The sequence below is a fragment of the Prionailurus viverrinus genome, chromosome A1 (assembly GCF_022837055.1).
Source record: "Prionailurus viverrinus isolate Anna chromosome A1, UM_Priviv_1.0, whole genome shotgun sequence".
Lineage (NCBI taxonomy): Eukaryota > Metazoa > Chordata > Mammalia > Carnivora > Felidae > Prionailurus > Prionailurus viverrinus.
Window position 1 is genome coordinate 17729737 of NC_062561.1, and position 26356 is coordinate 17756092.

A 26356-nucleotide genomic window follows, 5' to 3' on the forward strand; every position below is an offset into this window, starting at 1 on the left:
TTAAGTGGTGTTTCACGGTGGCTCTAAGTTGCATTTTCTTCTTCACTAATGATGTTGAGCACCTTTTCAAATGACTATTGGCATTTATATGTCCTCTTTTGTGATATATCCCGTTCAATTTTTGACCCGCTTAAAAATATGCGTGGTTCACTTTTTTTTATTATTCATTTTCCAGACACACAACTTCCAGTCTCCCTTTCATTTTCTTAATGATGTCTTTTGATGAGCAGACAACTATAATTTATCATCTTTCTTTTCCTATGCCTTTTTAATTTGTCTGTGCAGGATTCTTTGCCTGGGAGGAACTTCCTCCTTGTCGTGAGCATCATTTGACATCACAGGATATGATAATCACTGATTTTCCTCTTCCTTTTCCCCCACAAGCTTGGGGCCAACTCGAGAGTGGAAGACACGTTGCATGGAGTGCTTTACATCCAGCAGGAAACCTAGCGAGTAGCAGGTGCACAGAAACTATTTATTATCCCAAATGCACAAATGAATGTGTTGAAAATTGGAAGAGTTGGTTCAATTTCATCCAGTAACTTTTTTTGCATGTCGTTTTCTGAAAACAAGGGAAACTCCCCACTTACCTCACAAGCCTGTACAAGCAAGGGAAGCTTCATGAGGTTGTGAAAATGGAGGGTTTTGCCCCTTAAGTGTACATCAGTGAGCAGCCTGTGAATATAGACCTGTTGCAGGTTTTATTATTGTTGCTGTTATGATTATTTCATGAATCCTGATTGTTTTTGAAAAGAAGTATATGTGATCTTTTGGTAATTCTTAATAATTTTTTTTTAATTTTTTTTAACGTTTATTTATTTTTGAGACAGAGAGAGACAGAGCATGAACGGGGGAGGGGCAGAGAGAGAGGGAGACACAGAACTGGAAGCAGGCTCCAGGCTCTGAGCCATCAGCCCAGAGCCCGACGCGGGGCTGGAACTCACGGACTGTGAGATAATGACCTGAGCTGAAGTCGGATGCTTAACCGACTGAGCCACCCAGGTACCCCAATTCTTAATAAATTTGATGCTCCTCATGAAACGCTGGGACATCTTGAACCAGAAACACATATGACTAGTTAGAACTTGAGATGTAAGGGTTTGCCTTTTGACTTCATCCTGCTGGAGTGTCAGCTTTTGACTTTAGCGAGGTCCACTGATGTCTGAAATCACACGGATCACGTAAAAATGACAGTGTCATCATTAAATCTGTCCACGAAATAACCTTAATGAATTCCATAGAGAACTCCCACTTGACAATGGGAGCTAAGAGGTCATAATTCTATTCTGACAGGAAGGTGTGGTTAAGAACATTTGAAAAACACCAGCAATAATGGAAATGATGGGCTCATTGAGGAAGCAAAGTGCAATCTCCTCTCCTCAGGAAACCGCAAAGTGGAGAAGCCCCCGCTCAGTGGACAATGAGACACAATCAGAGGATATTCAGCCCATTATGAATTAAGCATTTGAGAGCAGAATGACTTTTTCCATAGCAACAAAGCCTCAGAAAGTCCAGAATTTTATTGGCCTGATTCTTGCATTGTTCTTCCAAGGCAGCCGGAATCCGCTGGATGATTAAAAGTAACCAGAAGCAAGTGAGACATTCAGACATGCAAGTAAAATTGACAAATATGTATAGAAAGAACAGAAAATATAGTTATAGACAACCGGAATGCTCAGTTCCCCAATTCAAAAAATATACAATTGAGACACTAATTGACACTGAAGTTTTAAGGGTTTGAGGCAATAATTCGGTGTTGCCTAAGAAAATAATATATCCATGATCTAGGATGCAATCTTTACTCCTGAAAGTGTTGGTTCTGTTGTGGGGTGACGAAAAGGTGCATATCCTTCTCTTTAGTCAAGGCTTTATGCTGAGAGCAGACACGTGACCTAATCGTCTCAAATGGCCAAGAACGCTAAAAGGGAGTGGTGTAAAATGGTCCCCGGCACAGAGGTACCAAAGAAACACAGCACCGTGTTGAAGGTGGAGTAGCAGCAAGTCACAGGCTGCTTGTCATGACTCTGACGTCATCCTGGAGCCTGGTGGCCCAGACCTCCCAACCACGGCTTGGCTCTCGTTGCTCTAAACCATGGCCAAATACTGTCCATGTTCTCAAAGTCAATCCAAAATAGACTTGAAAGTCTTCTCTCGTGAGAACTTGGTCGTGATTTAAAGTGTAGTTAGGATTCTAGCTGCAAAAATTTAAGTGGAAAGCAGGAACCCTTAGTCACCTTTAATATGCTGTGGGCCCAGAACAATGCCCGGTTGGGTGATTAGTGAGAGAACGAACGGGAGGCCTTAGAAGGAAAAGGAAAATGTATGGGACTGTTGGAGTTGAAAGGCTATATATAGAAAATTACAGAAGCAAACTCAGTAACTGCATGAACACTCCATGACTCATTTAACTATTGATCAAAGAGAATTTATTCACAGAGTTTTCCAAATACCAACAAAATAGCACTTAAAAATTTTTTTATACAAAATGAATATTGAAATAAACATGGTACAGCACAGTACAATAATGGACAAAAGAAAACAAGATCTAATGACTGGAAAATGTCTCTCATTATGCTCATACCTTCAACTGAATTCTCTCCTACAGTGGATAGGAAGTTGCCCCTTTAGTTCATAAGAATATCATCGCAGAAGCTACTCAAAGAAATCTTGCATATTTTTGAATAATATTGAAATACAAAGGCTTAACTCTAAAGGTCTGTATAAACACTGAAAACAGGTTGAGGGCACAAAGAGGTTATGCAGGATATATAAAATACTGATAGAGTGGCTTATTGGTCCATTTATTAGGTTTCGTGTATGCTTTATAAAGTGATAATACTGCATTTTAAGGGTGTATTAAAAAGAAAACAGAGGAGTAATGCACGACTCAACCTCCCATACAGTCTGTGCAACAATGTGTAGGTTTGGGCGTGGGTGTGTGTGTGGATGTGTATGTCTGTGTGTGCTTTCAGAAGCGCCATGACCTACAGGGAACGTCTGTGGGTTACCCTGCTTCCCAACATAATACTGTTTCTACTAGCCCTTTTGATTCTCTGAGTCCTCATCTTACCAAAAAAAAAAAAAAAACAACAAAACCCAAAACAAAACAAAAAAAAACCCACCCAAACTCTTGCTTGCATATATAGGTTTGTTCTGTGTGTGTATGTGATCTACGTTAATGATACTCTGTGGAATAGAAACACTCAACACCCTGCACTATTTTTAGCCTTTGGTCCATTTTTCTGTGTGATTCCAGGTTCTCCGTTTCTTTTGCAAAGCTTGCACCACCCTTTGACGTCACATAATGTTTATCATTCCACTGGGTTTCGTTTCATAAGCACTGTATGGATGAGAACCACTATTCCACTTTTCGAAGGTAGCTGGACATTTCAGTCTCTCCGGGCCCCTCCGGCCTGTCTTCTCCTCTCTCTGCGCTTGGTGGCTCCGTCTCAGTAGGGGTACTGCTTCTGTTTCTTGCCCGAGAAGCAGGCCAGCCATGTGCACAGCAGCATGGCAGAAGCAGCACCCGCTCCCGTGCAATAGTACGCCCAGCCGATCTCACACTTACCTAGGGACACAGGAGGGGGACAGAAAGCAGGCACAGATCAGGACGGTTTTACAGGAGGCTGTGTTATTTCCCCCAGCCCCTTTGTCCCTGGTGCACTGAAGTAAAACGTGGTACGCTCGCTCCAATGGAATAACAAGGGCTGAAAGGTCTCTCAAGACTCAAGAAAGCCAGAACGGTTGTGTGCGTTTCAGAAAGGCCTCAGGCTCGTGCCTCCTGCTAGCAAAGAAGCCAGAAGCCTGTTCTCTTCCGCCAGTAATACCCACGCTTCTGGCTGAAGGAAAGGAAGAATGACAGCAATCGGGATGGGAGAAAGTATCAGTTCTAACTGAAATCATCCAAACCCCCACGTACAATGAGAAAAGTCAAAATGTGAATACAGTCCGTCTGCAGAGAGGCCGCTCTGAGGAAGGGATCCATTTGAAGGGTGGGTGATGCTGACGTGAATACTGCTGTTTATATAGGACGGACTTGCACTCTACCTTTTGAATTGAAGAACAAAAACTCCCGGATTCTTCTGGGGTCGATACTCATTTTGAAATCAAGATGCCATATAAATGAGAACACGACGGAAAGACTTCAAACGGGCCCTGATCTCTCAGCGTTGGATTGGTACTAACAGTACTAACAGCACACTCACAATACTAAAAGCAGAATTAGGAAAAGAAAGCGGGAGTGGCTGTCTGCATTTCAGAGAGCAGCCTTCAAAGCAAGAAAAGTTATCACGTAGAGAGAAGGCATTACATAATGATAAAGGAGCGAATTTTCCAAGAAGACATAATAATCTGTAATGGGCGTGGGCCTAGCAACAGAGCGTCAAATTACATGACACAAAAATGGACAGGTTTCAAGGAGAAATAGGTAAGCCCATTATCGTAGTTGGAGACTTCAACACCCCTGTATTGGAAATTGACAGATCCAGCAGGCAGAAAGAATCTGAAAGGACATAGTTGATATCAATCAATGGAATATAATTGACATCTACAGACCACTCTAACCAACAACAGCAGAATACACATTCCTTTTTAAAAAAATTTTTTTTAATGTTTCTTTTTATTTTTGAGAGACAAGAGAGAGACAGCATGAGTGGGAGAGGGGCAGAGAGGGAGAGAGACCCAGAATCTGAAGCAGGCTCCAGGATCTGAGCCATCAGCCCAGAGTCCGACACGGGGCTCAAACTCACGAGCCTTGAGATCATGACCTGAGCCGAAGTCGGACGCTCAACCGACTGAGCCACTCAGGTGCCCCAAATATACATTCTTATCAAGGTCCTATGGAAAATTCACTAAGATTCTGTGCCATACTATATACCTTTAAACATTTAAAGGAATAGAAATTGGAGCACCTGGGTAGCTTAGTTGGTTAAGTGTCTGACTTTGGCTCTAGTCATGATCTCACAGTTTGTGAGTTCAAGCCTCGCACTGGGCTCTGCATTGCTGGTGTGGAGCCTGCTTGGGATTCTCACTCTCTCCTCTCTCTGCTCCTCCCCCACTCGTGCTTTCTCTCTCTCTCTCTCTCTCTCTCTCTCTCTCAAAATAAATAAATAAACTGAAAAAAAAGATACACATACATTGTCTACTCTTAGACCACAATGGAATTAAACTAGAAATCAATGACAGATCACTGTGGAGATTAAACATCACACTTCCAAATAACACAGGGCCAGAGAAAAAAAATCTCAAAAGAAATTTAAAAATAGTTTGAGATAAATGAAAATGAAAACACAACTTATGAAAATTTATAGAATGCAATGAAAACAGTACTTAGAGGGAAATGTAGAGTATCAAAAGCATATATTAGAGAAGAAGAATGATCTAAAATCAATAATAGAAGTTTCTGCCTTAGGAAACTAGAAAAAGAAGAGCAAATTAAACTCAAAGTAAGCAGAAGAAAATAAATAAAAGTTAGAGCAGAATTCATTAACATTCTATGAGACCATTATTGCCCTAACACCAAAATTGTGCGAAAATTACAAGAAACTACAAATCATGATTTCGCACGGACAGAGATACAAAATTTCTCAACAAAATATTAGCAAATCTAATTCAGCAATGTATGAAAAGAATCATACAACCACCAAGTGTGATTTATCCCAAATATAAAAGGCTGGTTCAGCATTCAACAGTCAATTAATATCATGTATCACATCAAAAAACTAAAAGAAAAAAATCACATGAACATATCAGTAGGTGCAAAAAAAAAATTTAACAAAAATACAACATCCAGTCATGATTAAAAAAAAATTCTCAATACACTAGGAATACAGGGAAACTTTCTCAACTTGTCAAAGAACATCTAAAACATTTATTGCTAATATCATACTTAATGGTGAGAAACATATAGCTTTCTATTTTTAGATTGATTTTCATTAGGCTTGTAAGAAATTCAGAATTTCAAGTGATTGCCATTTCAGTGATCTTGATGAAACTGCTTAGGTATGATTATCATTAAACTTCAGTAACAAAGTCCAATAATTTATGAATACCTTCAGGGTAAAAGAACGTACAGGCTCCAACGTACTGTGTTGTGCCTTTCCCACAAGGCAAGGATGTCCCTTCTCACCACTCCTTTTCAACATTTCACTAAAGGATCTAGCTATTGCAATAAGGCAGGAAAAGGAAATAAACGGTATACAGATTGGGAAGGAGGAAAAAAAAACTGTCTTTGTAGATGGCACGATTGTCTCTATAGCAAATGTGAAAGAATCCACAAAAATCAACCAACCAACCAACCAACCAACCAAACAAACAAACAAACAAAAAACCACTCCTGGAACTAATAAGGAATTATATCAACGTTGCAGGATACAAGGGTTATATGTAAAAGTCAATCACTTCCCACATACCAGCAATGAATAAGTAAAATTTGGAATTTAAAAGATAACACCATTTACATTAGCATGCCCAAAGTAAAATAATTAGGTATAAATCTAATAAAGTATGCACACAATCTATATGAGGAAATCTACAAAATTGATTTGATGAACAAAACCAAAGAACTAAGTAAATGGAGAAATATTCCATGTCCATGAACAGGAAGACTTGACAGTAACAAGATGTCAGTCCTGCCAATTTGGTCTGTAGATTCAATGCAACCCTATTAAAAAATCTCAGAAAGTTATTTTGGGGATATTGACAAACTTATTCTAAAGTTTATATGGAAAGGCAAAAGACTCAGAATAGCCAACATAATATTGAACAAATTTCAAACACGTTTGACACAGTTAGAGGACTGGCACTACTCAACTTTAAGACTTACCATAAATCCCCAGTAATCAAAACAGTGTGGTATTGGTGAAAGAACAGACAAATAGAGCAATGGAACAGAGTAGACAGGTCAGAAATAGACTCACATAGATATAATTAACTGATATTTAACAAAGAAGCAGAAGCAATAAAATGAAGCAAAGAGAGTCTTTTTGATAAATGGTGCTGGAATATCTGGACATTCACATGCAAAAAAAAAAAAAAAAAAAAGACATGGACCCTACAGCCTTCACAAAAATTAGCTAAAACTAGATAACAGACCTAAATGTAACACATAGAACTACACAACTCCTGGAGCACCTGGGTGGCTCAGTTGGTTAAGCATCTGACTCTTGATTTTGGCTCTCAGGTCATGATCTCACTGTTCCGGAGACCAAGCCCTGCATCAGGCTCTGCGCTGACATCACAGAGCCTGCTTGGGACTCTCTCCCTTTCTCCCTCTGCCCCTCTCTCCCCCTCAAATAAGTAAATAAGCTTTAAAAAGCATCAAACAGGGGCGCCTGGGTGGCGCAGTCGGTTAAGCGTCCGACTTCAGCCAGGTCACGATCTCGCAGTCCGTGAGTTCGAGCCCCGCGTCGGGCTCCGGGCTGATGGCTCGGAGCCTGGAGCCTGTTTCCGATTCTGTGTCTCCCTCTCTCTCTGCCCCTCCCCCGTTCATGCTCTGTCTCTCTCTGTCCCCAAAATAAATAAACGTTGAAAAAAAAAATTTTAAAAAGCATCAAACAGCAAGATATCACCTCATACTTACAAGACTAGCCAAAATCTGGAACACTGACACCACCAAAGGCTAGTGAGGATGTGGAACAAGAGCTCTCACACATTGGTGTGGGAACACAAAATGGTACAGCCACTTTAGAACACTTAAGAAGACAGTTTGGTGACTTCTTATTAAACAATAAAACTAAACATACTCTCACCGTACAATTCAGCAATCACACTACTTACTATTTACCCAAAGGAACCAAAAATTTACGTCCACTCACAAATCTGCACATGGATGTTTTTAGCAGCTTTATCCATACATGTCAAGACTTTAAAGCAACCAATATGCCCTTCAGAACCAGGACTCAAACTTGGCTTTCATGTTCTAAGAATAAGAAGCCATTCACCCAAAATATCCTATTTGAATTAATAAAACAGGTTTCTGCATTCATTAATCCTCTCTTCCCCCATATTTTGTTTTACAGCATTCAAGTTATTCTTTTTGTCTGGACAGTATGGAAGGCTTCTATATCTTTCATTGAACAATTGTCTTTTTCTGCTCTAATTTTAATCTTTCTTTTAGCCAGTTTTATGATCTTATCTTCTCCCTTTTCTTTTGTTATCATTTATATATTACATTAGATACAAACACATACACTGAGATACTTAAATTTCAGTCATTGAACACATAAACCATAGATTGAAAACATATCCTTTTTTTACAAGTGAGTCATTTTTATCTTGTTCATTAATAACTTTTCTATTGAAAAATTCAAAGACTGTTAAGTGAAGCATGCAATCTGACTTCATATCTTCATTGAAGTTTACTAGAGGGATAGTTAGCATGTACCCCATTTACGGATAAGAAGCTGAGGTCAGGTGGGGCGCCTGAGTAGCTCAGTCGGTTAAGCGTATGGCTTCAGCTCAAGTCATGATCTCACGGTTCGTGAGTTCGAGCCCTGCGTCGGGCTCCATGCTGACAGTTCAGAGCCTGGAGCCTGCTTAGGATTCTGTGTCTCCCTCTGTCTCTGCCCCTCCAATGCTCACACTCTGTCTCACTCTCTCAAAAAATAAATAAACATTAAGAAAAAAATTTAAAACATAAGAAGCTGAGGTCAATCAAAGCTAAGTGAGTATTGGCTTGTGGTCACCACAAGGCAATAGTAGCGAGATTAAATTGAGGGCCTCCACATCTCAAGCATATACCACCTACGTACACAGACGATAGGCTATGTTCAGTCTTCACCCTATGCGTCATCCTTGATTTCTCTCCCTTTATATATCTAATAAAAGTAACAAGTTAAAAATAGTGAACATGTATTACATGCATGATTACTACTTGCTCCCAGTTATTAGAAGAGCTTTACATGGAGTACATATTAATGCATTTAATCCTCATAAGAACATGATGTGATAGGTACATTCAGATGGGAAAAGTAAAGTCAAGAAAAATGCACTAACCTTCCCGAAGACTCGCCCTTAATGAGTGGCAAGTCCTTTGCCTCTCTCCAAACTTTATCCTCTGTATTACCACTCAAATGCCTGCAGCGTCCCCATACAGTCCTGCCTGTCGCCATTGTTTTCTTGTCTCCCTGCTTCTGCTTATGGTATCACCAACAGCAAAGCAGGCAACTATCTTTTTAAAAATGAATCATGTTGACACTGACTTACTTGAAATTTTCTAAAGGATTGTCAAGCATCTAGTCTCCTTCCAATGGCCTGTGAGACCTTGCATGAGCTGGTATCTGCCTACTTCTCAAAACTCACGACCAACTTCCCTCTGTCTTCCTTCTGGACACACTGGCTGCCTTCTCTGGACCCCATCAGGCTTGTTGCTGGCTTGGTGCTTCACGTTCATTATTCCTTCTACCCAGAAAGTTCTACTTCAGATGATGAGAGAGCTGGCTCCTTCTGAAATGGCATCTCTGTAAAGATATGTCCCACCCCCCACCTGCTTCATCAAAGTCTCTGTTCCTTTACCTCACTTTATTTCCTCTGTAGCACTTACTATGGTTTGTAAACACCGTGTGTGTGTGTGCATGTGCGGGTGTATGTGTGTGTGTGTGTGTGTGTGTGTGTGTGTGTGTGTGTGAGAGAGAGAGAGAGAGAGAGAGAGAGAGAGAGAGAGTTTAACTTCAGTCTCTTTCACTAGAATAAGAGTTTTAGTTATGGGAGACTTCTGTATATTTTCTTCTCTACTCTATCCCCAAAACAGTGCCTGGCTCGTAATAGTCACTCACTAAGTAAATGTTGAATGAAAGGCAAGGTAAAAGAAAAACAAAGAAAGGAAGAAAAGTAGGCAAACAGCTTAGTCCCCGAAAAACAGAGTAAATCTGGGATTTTATTACAAGAATAACTCTAGTCCTGCTTTGGCACGGAACTTTTGGAGACACGTTCCCAAACCAACTTTATAGCATTTATAGCCTCATACAGAGTGTGTTAAACTTAACAGGATAATAGATCCTGAAAGATCACATCTCCACCTCGGGGTAGGTCTCACTGGCACAATGAGCTCCGTTAATAATGATATGTAGGATAAGTATTTTTCAAGGGTAGCAGAGTCCCCTTCATGGGCCAAATTTTCTGATAACCATCCATGAATGTGGCTGGGGAATAATCTCCATTTGTAAATCTTGGGAATAATTTCCATTTTGAATTATTCTTCAGCTGGATTAAATAAATCTAGGAGGGAGAATTAATGGGTAGCTAAGAGATGGCAAGTGCTTTAGAACCTTTCAAGAAGTCAGCAAAATTTGTGGGCAATCCATTCAGTCTCGGGCTCATAACATGGAACATAATCCATTGTTCATTAATAAATAGGTATTGACCTACACACAGTTCCATGACCTAACATGAAGAGCAGAGTACATGATTCTTTACTAATTATTGGACAATCATTCCAGAGAAAGTAACCGGTGAGGGCAATTCTTTGAAAATAGTCCATGTGACAGTAGTCATGTGTATTAAATAAAGATGAAAAAGAAGCCTAAAGGATTGACTACTGAGGACCCAGGAGACAGAGAGTATATTTTTTTTTCTCCAGGGAAGTTAATAGAATAGCAGGGGTTTGAACTTTAGGGGCTCTTCACTGGCAAGGCTGGTAGCAGATGGTGTAGATATTCCGCCCAATGCCTTTATACCCCTTCGCTGGTCCTGGGGTCTCATCCTTAGCTTCTGATTGTGCACTACTCCTAACAGTTTACCCTTGCGACCCTCTGCAGAGGACCCATGAGCCTGATGCCACAGCGCCCCAACTCTCAGAGAGCTTAAGTGCCCCCTGGTGTGGCAAGTGGCCAATGTCTGACTGGTGCAGGAGTATGGAAGCCAGTTTTCTTGCCTCCAGGTGGGACAAATTCTACAGTGGAATGAATGTTCTAGAGTCCCAGTGAGTTGAGGCTGAGGCTGGGACCTCACCTGAAATCGCACTCTTGCCTGGTGTTTACTCCTTCACTCTGTTACTTCCCATTCTCTTACTGGTTTCTTCGAATAAGAATCCTCATCTCAGCATCTGCTCTGGGAAACCTGATTTGAGACAAGAGCAAGTGAACAAAATCTTTCTTGCTTTTTTGGTTTCATGGTAAAGGTCTGTGAGGTTTCCGCTGTCAGAGGCTTAACCACCCTACCCACCTAACAACACACCGGAGCCTTGCCATCACCTGAAAGACCCACAGCCAGGATAAAGTCTTTGGCATCACCCATCACCCCACACTACTGTCTTCCGGGGGGCAAATCCAACTCCATGTCTTGCACGTGCATATGCATCATTTCCAGTAATTGTTATGGTTCTGGATCTCTTCTTGTTTGTGTCATAAAACATGTAGTCAGCTCATCAAACCAGCTAACAGATGAAAATACAAAGAGGGCCACCTGGGTGGCTCAGTCATTTGAGCATCTGACTTTTGATTTCAGCTCAGGTCATGATCTCACAGTTTGTGGGACTGAGCCCTGTGTAGAGCTCTGTGCTGGCAGCTTGGAGCCTACTTGGGAATCTCTCTCTCTCGCTCTCTCTCGCTCTCTCTCTGTCCCTCCCCAACTCTCTCTCTCTCAAAATAAATAAGTAAACATTAAAAAAAAATAAAATAGGAAGGAAACTAAATAAAGTTATTTAAAAAGTGTACCATAGGAAAAAAATGTTTGAGAATGCCATCAGATATTGCCACTAATTACTCATATATATAGATATATGTGTGTAATCTATATATTTTGTGATTTAAATTCAGCAACTGGCTCAGATCCAAAATAAGCAACTAATGTTCAGTGTGATTTGAAAGAAAATATTCTTCTATTTCAGATATGAAGACTTTCATTTACCAAGTAATTTTCAATTACCAAGTAATTCATAAAATACAGAACCATTAAATCAATATGGATTTATTCTGGTAGTTTGGATTATTCAGAAATACAGCCAGCCCATCAAACTACCCTCAAAAGTATATACAAAAGCGCGCACACACACACACACACACACACACACACACACATCTTTTGAGAAGCAGGAAATGGTGGGAATCAATCTGGTAAAATCAAGATGTGTCAATAGGATTTAAGCAAATCTAAAGAAACGCTAAGCCATCGAATCCCTGATTCCTTACTCCTTGATTCCTTTCTTCCCATTCTTCCTCTTTCCCTGTCTCCCTCAATCCCTTCATCAATTCAACAAATACTTATCAATAATAGTATAGGACTATTATAATAATAGTCTCCTACTCTGACTGAGGGTCACTGGGTGCTGGAGATCTTATTGGAAACAAGGTGGATACAGTCCCTGCTATCAAGGAGCTATTGTCTAGTCAAGGAAGTACTAAACAATAATTACGGAGATAATTATGTAATGATAATTGTGATACGTGCTTTGATGAAAAGAAGTTCAGGATGCTAAGAGAGCATATCACAAGGGAGCTCAATAGAGTGTGGTCAGTGTAGGAGAACCTTAAGTCAGAAATGAAATTTATGCTGAGACCTGGAAGAGGAAGAGCGGGAGCAAGCCAGGTGGAAATGCGGGAGGCCAGGCAAGAGTGTACTTGCACTAGGGGGATGGGAAATGGAGAAATGTAGGCAGACTGAGGTCTTGTTAAAGGATAGTTCAAGAACGAAATGAGTGCCATGTTGGGTGTAAGCAAGAGATGGGGATGGGGGTAACTACTTCCAGAGTTTGAGAGCTTGAAGCCTAAAAACTTCTCCAGAAATTTCATCTGTACTGGTAGATGGAACCGTATGGTGTTCAACATTAACCAGTAAATCTTGAGCACCTATCATATGTGCAACGTTATACAAGCTGAAGACCCAGCAGCGAACAAGATAGAAAGGGTCTTTGGTCCAAGGAGGTTTATGTTCTAGTTAAGACCAATTTCAGGGATCACTCACATCACTTGCATTATTTTGAAGCCATCCCTCGTATATATTACACGTATGTTTCTGAGAAGTTCAGTTGGATGAAATCAACCAGACAGAAGAGGGAATTTTTTCATGGAACATAAATATAAATACAAAACATCCAGAGTTCGGGAGAGTTCTGTGATTTTCCAACAGCACAGTAGACACACTGTACCTTGAACTTCTCCAAAGGAAAAGAAAAAGTAGATTTTTTTCCTCTGTGAGCCTGATTCCATTGTTTAAACCCGCATGCTCCATAATAACAAATTAGCACCATGTTTTACAATAGTAAGAGGGAAAAGTCTTTTTGAGTACATTAGGCTATCAGGAAAGTTTATATGTTTTCGACAATATGGTAGTCCATGAGTAGTAACAGGACTAAATGAAACCAGGAAATTCGGGACCATTCTTCCATGGCCTCTCTCTTCCCCTGTCATGCCAATAAAGGCTTGTTATTATAATGCACACAAAGAGCGTTTTACTAGAGGGCAAGTTTTGTCTGTGATCCTTTCAGGAAATTAGAGAAGCAAATCTGTTTAAACTTTCCCGTCTGCTCTCTGTGATGCTCCATCGAACAGGACTGTAAGCTTGCTTGGTTGGCAAATTGCTGCTTTCAACAATGGGGAATACTCTTCTTGACCGATAAAATAGAGGTTAATGGGACAGAAAGCAGCAAACCACAGCCACCTGCCAAGTCAATGGAAAAAGATGCTGTGGCGGCACTCCAGGGCGGCCTGGAAGAGGAGACGGGGTAGGAGAGGTGTGGCCGAGTTTTGGGGGGAGGCTCAAGTCAGTTCGTGGTGCAGCCCTTGTTAGTAATAGAGACAGAAGAGAAAGTACAACGAATCCCGCCTCACTACGAGTAACCACGGAATTCCACAGTTCTTTTCGCCTTTTGAGGAAATTGCAGTTTAACCTCTGCTTTTTTCATAATCGGGCCCATCAACATTTCAGAGCCTACTATGTATCACTGTGTCTGTCTGCTCTACTTTGGTATCTTGGTGCTCAGTAAAACGCCTGGACCACAGCAGATGACTGATCTATGTCCGTGGCATGAATGAGTATCAGACACTGTATCTGTGTTGAGAACAGAAACATGAAATTACTCATTATATTAACAGCTGTCACAGGGACCCTGCTTCTGCCTCTCAAAAACTGAATAAACAAAAAAAAAATAAAAAAAAAAACTTTTCACCATGTTAAGATACAAATGAAAAGCTTGTGTAGCAAAGAAGTAGATATTTTTGACTTCATCTTTTTTGCTTTATAAATAATGAGGGCTGGAAGGTGGAAGGATCAGTGGAGAGACAAAAGCTTTTGTCCTCTTAAATATCACGCACGCAAGTTTGATAGGCCTTATGTTCCTGAATAAACTCCTTCATGTCTCTTCATATTCACACCACCTTGTCTGCATATGCATTTAGAAAAAACAAGAACAAAAGGAATCTATTTGTTCTTTTGTGAAGTTACTGAACAAAGGTGTCACTAGTAAAAAAAAAGAAACAAGTTTTAAGCCTTTGGCCTAAAACCTACAAAAGCTTTAATTCAAACGTTTAATGGAACAAGTGGTTAAAATGATACCTCCTGTCCTCCTGTGTCTGGAAAGAGAAGAGAATGCCCAAACTTGTCACTGCGTAAAAATGTAGAGATAAGGGCACGCCTGCATGGCTCAGTCGGTCAAGTGTTCGACTTCAGCTTAGGTCACGATCTCACAGTCTGTGAGTTCGAGCCCCGCGTCGGGCTCTGTGCTGACAGCTCAGAGCCCGGAGCCTGCTTCAGATTCTGTGTCTCCCTCTCTCTCTGCCCTTCCCCTTATTTATTTTTGACAGAGAGAGAGAAAGAGCAGGGGAAGGGCAGAGGAGAGAGGGAGACACAGAAACAGAAGCAGGCTCCCGGCTCTGAGCTGTCAGCACAGAGCCCTATGCAGTGGTTGAACTCACGCCCCGCGAGATCATGACCTCAACCGACTGAGCCACCCAGGCGCCCCTTGTGACTTTTCTATAAATCTGAGCTCATTTCAAAATCAAAATTAAACGAATATAAAAATGTAACTGTGTCTATATACATGAATGTATACCTATACCCGCGTATATATAAAAATATAAATTACACACACACACACACACACACACACACATACATATGTAAAATGACTAGGAGACTTTCATGCTTGTAAATACAAAGAGCAAGAACCCAATAAAAACGTGGGTCCTACGGCATGCAAAATGAGAACTGATGGCGATTTTGATTGTGCAATTTGCCCCACGAACACATGCATTCACCCTCTTCCCCCTGCATTCGCACTCCTTGCTCTGCGGGGCACAGCACTCAGTGGGGTATCTGGGGAGTCCCTGCCCTCAAGTTGCATCCTCTGTCGCACAAAGCCCCCTCCCGTTCCTGCCGACCAAAGCGGACCAGAGCGGACCACAGCCAACGAAGTAAACAGCCTACTAAACCCGCCGAAATAAAGAGGACATTCTGGCATTCGTCATAAAGTAGCGCCAAGCGGTAAGTGAGCGGTGTATGTGTGCGGATGCAGGTGTCCCGGCGAGGAAGGACAGGGGTGCTGGCTCCACCTGCTCCAGGAGGGGCACAGGCAGCAGAGGGACACAGGTCCCCCTTCCTCCACAAAGCGCCTCCAGGCTACTGGTTATGCACAGTCCACGTGGGAAACAACACTTCCCACGGGAGGAAAGGGGCTTTTCCGGCTGATAATATAGATTTCACACAAGCAAAGCATATGCTCGCTAAGAGAAACCTCCAGGAGTTTTCCGGAGTTTTCCGTGCCATCTAAGCCGTCTCCGGCAACTCCAGCAGGGCAGGAGGGTGCAGGGTCAGGACTACGGTAAGGAATTCAGCCTGAACAGGACAGAGGCTTCTTCACACTTCGAGCCTTGTCAAGGACCATTTCTGTGTCCTTGTGACTTTATCCTTCCTTCACTTCTCCCTCCTTCCACCTAGCTCATCACAGCATCACAGATTTTAGAGACAAGGGACACTGGAGAAGGATCATCTACAGCAAGGCTTGGCAACCTTTTTCTGAAAAGAGCCAGAGAGTAAATACTTTAGGTCAAAAGCAGCCATAGAGGGGGCACCTGGGGGGCTCAGTCAGTTAAGGGTCTGACTCTTGATTTTGGCTCAGGTCATGATCTCACGGTTCGTGAGTTGGAGCCCCACACTGGGCTCTGCACTGACAGCTTGGGAGCCTGCTTGGGATTCTCTCTGTCTTCCCCTCCCCTGCTCTCTCTTTCTCTCTCTGTCTCTCAAAGTAAATAAACTTAATAAAAAAAACAGCTGTAGACACTAAGTAAACACATGAGCATGGCTGTGTTTCAATAAAACTTACTGAAAAAACAAACAGGACATACTTGTCACATGACATGCTCACCCTTGATATAGGTCATCTCCTGTATTTCACCAATGACCAAAGTCACCTTCCCAGGTCTCTTGAATATGTTTTCTTCAGTGGGGAGATTCTTTCTTTTTGTTTATAACTTTGAATTTCCTGGTTGTAATCTAAAGCAGGGTGCTGATGCTGGGTTATTCTTAACCAAAAACCAGTCCTATTTGGTCAATGAGGATGTACACCACATCACTACCTTCCTGTGCTTTTAAAGTTAACTTCCCAACGCCAAAGGAAATAATTATAAAATTGTGTGTGGTCGGGGGGGCGGGGGGGGGGGGATAAACCAACAACCTCTTTTACCAACAAACCAGTGAAACAGGTGTATTTCGTATCAATATAAATAAATCACCAGTGTGTAAACAACTAGGTAAAAAATGAGCAGGCTTAGATGAAGAGACAAAAGGTGGTGGGTCCATATAATGGAATATTATTCAGCCGTAAGAAGGAATGAACTTCTGGCACATGTTAGACAACAAGGATGAACTTTAAAGACATTATGCTAAGTGAAAAAAGCCAGACGCTGGGGCATCTGGGTGGCTCAGTTGGTTAAGCATGCAACTCTTGATCTCAGCTCAGGTCATGTTCTCACGGTTTGTGGGTTTGTGCCCCATGTCGGTCTGTGCACCGACAGCACGGAATCTGCTTGGGATTCTCACTCTTTCCCTCTCTCTGCCCCTCCCCTGCTTGTGCTCTCTCTCTTTCTCAAAACAAATACATAAACATTAAAAACACGTTTAAAAAGGCCAGACACAAAAGGACAAACAAATATTGTAGGAGTCCACGTGTATGAGGTGCTTTGAATAGGGAAATTCATAGAGACAGAAAGTAGAATAGTGGTTACTAGGGTCTGGCAGAAGAAGATGATGGAGAGTTATTGTCTACTGGCTACAGATGCTGTTTAGGATGATGAAAACGTTAGAAAATGGTTAGTGATGATGGTTGCACCACACTGTGAATTTACTTAATGCCGTTGAATTGCACACTTAGAAATGGTTAAAATGATACAGTTTTATGTTACATACATTTTGTCACAATAACAAAACGAGAGCAGTGTTATGTGGGGGTAGAGAAGCAGGTAGAGATGGTGCAATCAGAGAAACTGATCCTGAAAGAGCTAAGAAACACACGTTCCAGTATTTTGGTGGGTGTGGCCGCCCAGGTGCCATGCTTCACTTCCTCTCACACTTCACTTCCTCTCTCAGTGGTGTTCCTGACCCTGCCACACCAAACCTGCGCATTGCTCGTCCTTCCAATCAGATCCACTCAGGGGACTTTCTCTTAAAGTCTGGGCTGCCTCAAGGTCCTGCACCATCCCCTCCTGAATTCCACTAAGAGCCACATAACCATGGAACAGGTTGCTAAGCTGTTTTGCCTACACAGCATTCCCATAACACAAAGCAATGGCAAAAGAAAACTACCCTGGTGCTTCCAGAAGCATAAGCAAATCCCAGTTCAAGTGTCAGAAAAGTAGAGTGAGTGCATCTGAATCCTTATGATCACACCAATCCGATGGTCCTCTGTTCTGTGGCCCAGGGAATCACTTCACTAATGTACACATTTGCGCCATTTACACGGAAAAGATGGTTTTCTCTTTGTCCTGTCTGGCCAGCTTGTTGTTATGAATCCCTGCCCCTTAGCACCGAATTCATCCTGAAAGTTTCGCTAGAGATAACGCCACTGGGAAGGTGATAAGGCACACACATTGGCTCTATATACACAACGTATGCTGGTGGCCTTTGTGTTCACGCTGTGAACCGACCCAGAATCCGGTCTCCGAGTGGGGAAGGCTGAGACGACCAGCGGGGCTTTCTTCAGCGTATGGTGGCAGATTATCCTCTAGCTGTCTGTCATTGCTGTTTATAAAGGCTGGAATGACCTCAGATTCTGCTCCTCTGACTCATAAATGGCCCCCAAAGAGAGTGTGAAGGTACCTAGGCTGTCTCTAATTGCCTGTCCTCTGTGTAGCCCGCGGCTGCAGCCAATTTTCCAGGAAACCTACGTGAAGACGTACTGCACTCCGTCCTGATGGCATTTTATCAGCCCTCTTCCCTTTGTCTGTCATGCTTCCATCAGCCACCAAGCAGCCTCTGAATATATTCTCGGTGTCCGGTCCTCTGTTTAAGAGGTTTTCCTGGACGAGCCCTCCTTGTGTGTAAGGTGGCTGCTGCGGACGAGCCTAATCTAATTTGGTCAAGCACAACCTTGAGACCCTCCGGTAAATTACAGTCACTGCTGCAAAAGTGTGAGGGACGGTATCGGGGAGCCACTCTCCTACAACCTCATTTCCGAGTTATGATGAAAGCAAGCCTCAGACCTGCTTGCTACACAGACAGACGCTTATTAAACAAACAGCAATCAAGGCACAAACCAGGTCATCGACCTGTCCTGGGAGCTAGTTAAATCTTAGCTCTCTATCCTTTAAGTGTTTGCAAACACCACTTTGCATGAAGGAGCCACTGGAGCAACGTTCCAGGGCAGGACTCTGGTCCCTTTGGCCACAAACAACCAAAAGTTCTCTGAACAAAGACTGGAAATTGAGCTTTTTAGGGATGATCCAGCCTTGGCTGCCATTCCTGAGGGCATTATATGCATAGCGGGCATGTTTCAGTGAACCTGTACCAGTTGCCAGAAATACTAAAATATGTACCTCTCTGTACTGGTGGGTGAACAGCCACTTCTCCAAGTTCCCCAAGTGTCCCATTGTCCCTTCCCTGTCTGGGAATCCTAGAGAATCCTAGCCTCATGTCCCAGAAACCAAAGAGCTAGTGCCTGGCACAGCAGGACCCCTGGGGAGCCTGCGCCAGTGCTGTGGCCAAGATTTTAGTGTGGATTGGTCAGGGCCCACGGAAAATCCGTTGTTTGAGAGTTTGAGTATCACAGGGACTTAGAATAATGGCTAAAGGCAGGGTGGATGTTTCCATCCCTTCAAGCAAGGATAAGGAGTGCCTTTAACTCTTGGAGCTAATCCACAGTCTCACTGAGAATAATCCATGTCTAACATTCATCATGCTAATTAATAAGATATTAATTCCACCAATAAAAATCCACTTCTGACAGGGCTGTGCGAATAGTAAAGCTGCCGGTGTTGGTTGGGATACAGATAACAGAACACTCGTGCCAGCAGCCTTGAGTATCTGTTCTGGAAGATGCACCTGGGTTGTGACTGTCCCTAACTGACAGACACATCTCTCCTTATCCTGAAGTATTTTCATATGAATTACAGGCATTATAACAGTGGTGTCAAGGAGGTGAGGAATCTGAGATTTTACTGTGCTTGCGAGCTGACACATTAAACTGCCACCATTTCACAGAAGCTGGAGGAGACAAGAGACTCCCACATCAGAGATGTGGAGATGTATTATTCACAGACAGCAAGCAGCATGAGCTTCACATTTGCATCCACCCCCTTGCCTCCCACAACCTCACAGGGGCTGATGCGGCAAAGTCAGTGAGTTTGGGTCACAGTTGAGGAAGCCCATGTTTAGAGAACCCCAACTTTTTATAATAGGCTGTAAACAAATCCGCCCAAACTTCACACCAGAGGGAGACATTATCTTTATTATACTAGACAATAAACAAACCTGCCGTCTGCTCCGGCAGGATTCAAGACCTATCTGTTCATTATACAAACATCTTTGACAAGACAGTTCAGAACCAAGAGCTCTGGGGACATGCTAAATAATTGCCTTCTGATAACAGCATGAAAGGAACTGGCCAGAAGTCCGAGTGGAAACATACTCAATTCACCAGGATGGCTGAGCACTCATTTTCACAGACACAATTTCAAAGTAGAATTAGCAGGAGTATGAGGGAATCCTCTGGGGGTAGAGGAAATGTTCGATATTTTTATTTTGGTGGTGGTTACGTGATTTTACAAACTTGTCAAAATCCTTCGAATTGTACTCTTAACATGCGTAAATTTTGCCGTATGGAAATTATATCCCAATAAAGCCGACTTTTTAAAAAAGCAAACACAAACAAAATACAAAAAACAAACAAAGAAAACCCAACCGAACAAAAAAACCCAAAGTAGTATTGGTATATGGGAATATCTATTTGCAGTAATGCTTAGCGTAAGTATGATGTTTTCCCCTACAACATCCCCGTGACAAACACTCATAGATAATGAAATCAAGTCAAAAGGGTTCAGTAGCTCTCCAAGCTCCTGGGCAGGGGTCGGGGGAGGGCTTTTGAGAATCGTTGGCAGATAAAGTCTAGAGGTCAAGTTTCTCAGCTTCCTAATATCAGACTTCCAAATGTGGTCGACCAAAGGTTCTAAGTCTCCAGATGTCAGGAACCCATTTGAATACTATATAAAAGTTAGAATAAACTCTCCAGAAAACAGCATATACACACAGGCATATGAAATTTACACACAATTTCAGGGGGGTCACAAATCTCTGAAGCTTATTCATGGACTTTGGACCCCTGAATTATCTGGAGACATCACTCCTTAGAACTAGGGCTCCTGTAACACTGGACTCACTTGCCATTGTCATCAAAACAGCCAGTTGCCAAGCCAAAGTAGCTTACAATCCAGACATCACATAGCTGACGTTCTCAGCTACCCAAAATATGACCCCAAATCAGGAGGCAAGAAAAAAAACCTAGAAAACACTGTCCAGAGCATACAAAAATCAGTATTTCAAAGACACATAGTGCACGGAAACAGAGCTGAACTGTGTTCCTTTAAACCATGATTTTAAGAGGATGCATGACGATTAGATGAGAAAGGACACAAATTAGAAATGAGGGAATAAGGACAGAAAGGCGTAAGTAATAACTGCAATGAATAACTGCCAACAGTGTGACATAAAACTGTTGCAAAGCAACAACAAAACCTCCGAAAGAACTCAAAAAATTTTTCAGTCTTGGCTATTTAGAGAAAAGGCAAATCACTCTTAAACAAATGTCCATGACTCCTACGAACCTTTCCTTATGAGTCACATGAGAACATAACTGCGAATGAGGTTATTTTTTACAGGCTTGCTTATGTTTTTTATATGTTTCATATATTCCGGCTAAAAGGATGGATTCTGGCTATAATACATCTACATCCTCAAACCATTTCAACATGATTAAAATAGGAAATGTGTTGGCCTTTAAGGCAGAAAGGCGGGACTAATATTTACCGTAGGTTTTCCACGTTCAAAGCACCTTCCACTTTTGCCACATTTAATCCTTTTCACAGGCCTCTGAAGTGGGGGTTGTCATTCAGTTTGAGAGACCAAAGAACTGAAATTCTGAGAGGCCAAATAACTTGCCCAGAATCAAACAGCTCTAAGGGAGTGAAGCTGGGATGGAAGCCAGTCCTCGCTTTTTTTCCATTAACTATTCCTTTAAACGGAAAATTCATTTATCTGGAAAAATCCATTCATATGAAATTTTCTGAAAAGATCTCATAAATGAATTTTTTCTCTACAAATCTTCTCTATTAATTCGTTTTGTCAACATTCTACCAGGTTAAAAATCAGATCAGCCTTGGGGCACCTGGGTGGCTCAGTCACGTGTCCATAGCTTGATTGTGGTTCGGGTCATGATCTCACAGTTGGTGAGATAGAGCCCCACGTTGGGCTCTGTGCTGACAGTATGGGGCCTGCTTGGAATTCTCTCTCTGCTCCTCCCCTGCTTGTGCTGTCTCTCTCCCTCTCAAAATAAATAAAGAAACCAAAAAAAAAAAAAAAAAGAAGTCATATCAGCCTCCTGATTATTTTCTTATATTTTTGGTTTTATTCTAAAACACACTTGCTATGTTATTAATCAATAATGTTTACAAACGGCCCTTTCTTAAAGGAGACCTGCTTGCTAAGGGGGAAAAGTGGCTACTTTCTCTCTTCTGTTAGGAAACAAAGGCAAAAATACACAGTAAGGTCACAAAACATCTGAGTTCTCAACTCTGGGGCAGAAATATTTCTCCTGAGATTAAGAATCTTACTATCAAGATCTGAAAAAACTTTTCTCTAATGTTTGTGTAGACAAATCTCCCAGCAACTGGAAGGTTCACTGGCAGGTCTTTCCTCAGTGTTACTATTTAATAAGAGAGTGTTCTAAGATAAATCTGTGATAAATCTCTCAACTATAATCTCCTTGAGGGCAGGGAGCAAGGAGAGGACTTCTCAAGGGGCTGCACGAATTACATCATCCAAAGCGGTAGCTTGGGATGGTAGGAGGGGATAGATTCGTCTCCCTAATTAGCAGATTATTTCCCAAATCCTTAACTACCAGGAAATTTCAATAAAATCTACAGATTTATTTAAGATGATGTTCACATAGCCGATTTATCTTAATTGCCCTTTCTTTCTTAGGGACATCAATGATAGAATCAGTTGAACAAAGTTCATTCCTGAGAGAGGACCTAAAACATCAGAAACAGTTAAATTTAAAATCAGTGCTTTTCTACCCCTAGATTAATAGTTAGTGGAACATACTAAGAAAATAGTTAAGAGCACCTCACACAAAAGAATAATTAGAAAAGCCAGTTGAATTTCCTGAAGTTCCTTAAGTATACTATATCTAAAATGGCAGGAAACTGAGGTGTATCTATTTTCTTATGTTTACTTATTTATTTTGAGAGAGAGAGAGAGAGAGAGAGAGAGAGAGAGAGAACGCACACACACGAGCAGGGGCGGTGCAGAGAGAGAGGGAGAGTGAGAATCCCAAGCAGACTCTGCATTGTCACCACTGAGCCTGATGCAGGGCTCGATCACAGGAATGGTGAGATCATGATCTGAGCTGAAATCAAGAGTTGGACATGTAACCAACTGAGCCACATAGACACCCCATATTTTTTGTTTTTATAATGGGGATAACACTGAAAAAACTTAAGAAAAATCTTTAAAAGAGAGATTAGCCTATTCTTCTCAATAGTGTGGTGGCCATATCTTATGAAATACTGTGTCTCACAGGCTTTTAAAGAGAATTACCTTTTTCTACAATCACCGAATTCCACTGGTGCAAATCACTGTAAACCACTGAAATAAGTTTTAAAAAGGCTGAATACAAGATTGGGAATAATCCTTCTCCGAAATAACCAAACCAAAAAGGACTCTAGGAAGGAAAGAATTTAGAGCTCTTCCTTTTTCACCTATTGGGGCATTTCATTCTTTAAACGATGACCCTTAACTTGATTTTTCTCTGGGAGATGGTTCAGCCATATTCCTTTAGAGAGTAATGCCATAATTCTCCCCGGGTTATCAATGGCCAAGTATATACAGACACATGATGGCAACTTCCCTTTTAGAGGTCAAAAATTAGCAGTAGGGTTCCTTCCTTCCCTCTCATCCTCTTTCCTTTCCCTCCATGTCTCTTTTTTCTCTCTTCCCCTCCATCATTCTTCCCTCTTTTTCTCCCTTCGTTTAACCATTTCGTAGGTGGCAGATATGCGTCATGCATAAGGATCATGTTTATCTTAATTCATAATTTCATCCTAAGTCTGTGGCACAATTTTTTGATGCCAAGAACGTGCTTAATAAATATTTGTTGAATAAATAAATCTGCAGAATACCGCTCTAGGCCAAACCCTGAACTAGACGCTGAAGTTGAAAAATTCCTGTCCCATTGGTTCATCTGGAACCTACAAAGATGCACTTAGGGAAGCAGACAGAATTGGATCCATGATTATAGAGAATGGGGTACTTTTTGCTAAAGCAGTACTAGAGGCATTTACTAAGCGATAACTTAAAACGGGTATGTGCATGGGCTGCCATTACTGTCATGGTCCCACTGGGGTTCATGGCCCTGAAGTGAATTGGTTCTTCTCCTCTCATTCTAGAATGAATGCAGAAAACCCTTCTTGTCATGAAAAGAGAACCATAAGAAGGCTGAGTGACCGGCCAACTTGGCTGCATTTCCTTCAGAGTTGCTTGGGCGCTGCCCCATCACTTCATCACTGGCTACACAGACCTTCCTCTGCCCGTGGCACTTGACCAGCATCATCTAGAGTCACATTCTAGAGGGTTCCTGTGAGTAACCCTGGGCCTACCCAGTTTGGGTCTTGGTTTAGCTCCTAGCGGCTGCTTGGTGTTTCTGCCATCCTCCTGTGCTAGCATGCTATTTGAGGGAATACAGGCTCCTCCTGGAGCTTCTAAATGACTTCTAGCAACTTGGACAAATTTTCTCTTTTTGTTCTCATTTTGTCCCACTGACTATAACTTGCAAATTATTTTTTCTCAAGTGTGATTAGGTTTGAAGGGAGAAAAACAGAAGTCAGGAGTGAAAGAGATGTGCCCAAAGAGATGTGACGTGGTTATTGTTCAGATTCGATGAGAAGAGATTTCTCCCCTGGTCTGAAAATTGGGAAGAAACACACTCTCATCTTTTTCACACTGACAGGCTCTGAGTTCTCAGTAGTTCTTGAGAATCCAAGAGCATAATTTCAAGAACAGGAAACATGATGGCTTCTTAATGAAATTAAATAGCAAAATGAAAGCAATGATTACTCAAATTTACTTGGCAAATTAGCAAGACAAATTAATTGAAACACTACTTTTGATCATAAGGATATAATTAGAAAAGTCTGGTGGATAAAAACATCTCCGAGGCATGAATTAAATCAATTGGACAACCTGATTAGAGAGACCTTATGCTTAACGTGTAAATCCCAACTTACTGTTATAAAATGTAAAAGAAAGAAAAAAAGATTAATCAACCAATATTCATTAAAAATGGTCCTGTGCAAATAACATGAATAATAACAGCAAACGTCTACTGTATTTTTATTATGTGAAGATACTGTTACCTTACATATTATTCTTATCACTTATACTGTTTTCTTCTCTTAAAAAGTAATACCTAAATTCACCATTGTTGACACTTACACAGCATGAGCCGCTACTGACCTTTAAGATTAAGGACATGGACTTAATCCATGGACTTCCATGGACTTCGTGATGGAAGGAGAGCAGGGCACCAAGTCCAACCACAACAAAAAGACAGACTGAGATGCCTTTTCCGTTCGTAGCCTCATCTTCCGCTTACAGATGCCACTACGTCTCAGTAAAATCTGGTTCTGTAAAACTCTGAACCCATCCACGCTCGGCCACAAGAAGCCATTTGGTACACGGTAACCCCTGACTTCTCTTATTCTTTCAAGTTGGCCCAATCAGACTGAGAAGAGGGACTTTTATTCCATTGCTGGGACTGGGGAGAGACTCCCCCTCTCTTCTATGACACGAACAGGCTACAAGTGCCAAATGTCATCGTCGATGAGAAGAAGAGAGCCAGCCTCAAGATGGAGGAGAAGATCCCACACGCGGCAGGTCTCCGGTTTGGGAAAAACCTGGGCCCTGGACAACATCTTGGGCCCTGGACAACATCTTTGAGCCCCTGGATCAGTCAAGTCTGCAGCTCACCTTAGCTCTGGCCTTGCTGTAATAAGAGATGGTAAATATTTTCTTTGTGTAAGCCAGCTGGAATCAGCTCTCTGTAACCTAAAGCTAAAGCCCCCTAGTGTATATAAAACAAAATGGATATTAAACTAAATTCTAGCAAAGTACAAAAAACTAATTTTCTCTCTCTACAGAGGACAAACTGAAGGATGTCCCAGAGGGAAACGGGGTAGGGAGGTGGGCAAAACAAGTAAACGGGCGGGGGAGATACAGGCTTCCAGTGGTGGAATGAACAAGACACGGGAATTAAAGGCACAGCGCGGGGAATATAGTCAAGGACTAACAGTATTGTGTAGTGGCAGATGATGACTGCACTTGTGGTGAGCATAGCGTGACGAACAGAGATGTTGGATCACGGTGCTGTACATGCGAAACGAATGTAACATTGTGTGTCAGCTATACTCAAATAAAAAATTTTTAAAAATATAATTTTCTTTATAAATCGGGTGATTTTGTTTCAAAGTATGGCTGCTGACCCCCTGCACCTGAATCACCCGAGATACTTGTTTAAAACACAAATGAGAGGGTCACCTGGGCGGCTCAGTCGGTTGAGCGTCCGACCTCAGCTCAGGTCGTGATCTCACGGGTTGTGAGTTCGAGTCCCGCGTCAGGCTCTGTGCTGACAGCTTGGAGCCTGCTTCAGATTCTTTGTCTCCCT

At 41.9% G+C, this 26356-nt stretch overlaps 1 protein-coding gene across 1 annotated transcript in view; it reads right to left on the reverse strand.

The window, feature by feature from the left end:
* Window positions 1-2409: 2409 nt before the first annotated feature.
* LHFPL6 (LHFPL tetraspan subfamily member 6) overlaps window positions 2410-26356 on the reverse strand; it is a 251545-nt gene continuing 227598 nt past the window's right edge. The window contains exon 4 of the mRNA XM_047876195.1: window positions 2410-3568. Within this exon, the coding sequence (XP_047732151.1) occupies window positions 3450-3568 (119 nt within the window). The 3' untranslated portion in view covers window positions 2410-3449. The remainder of the gene's footprint in view (window positions 3569-26356) is intronic.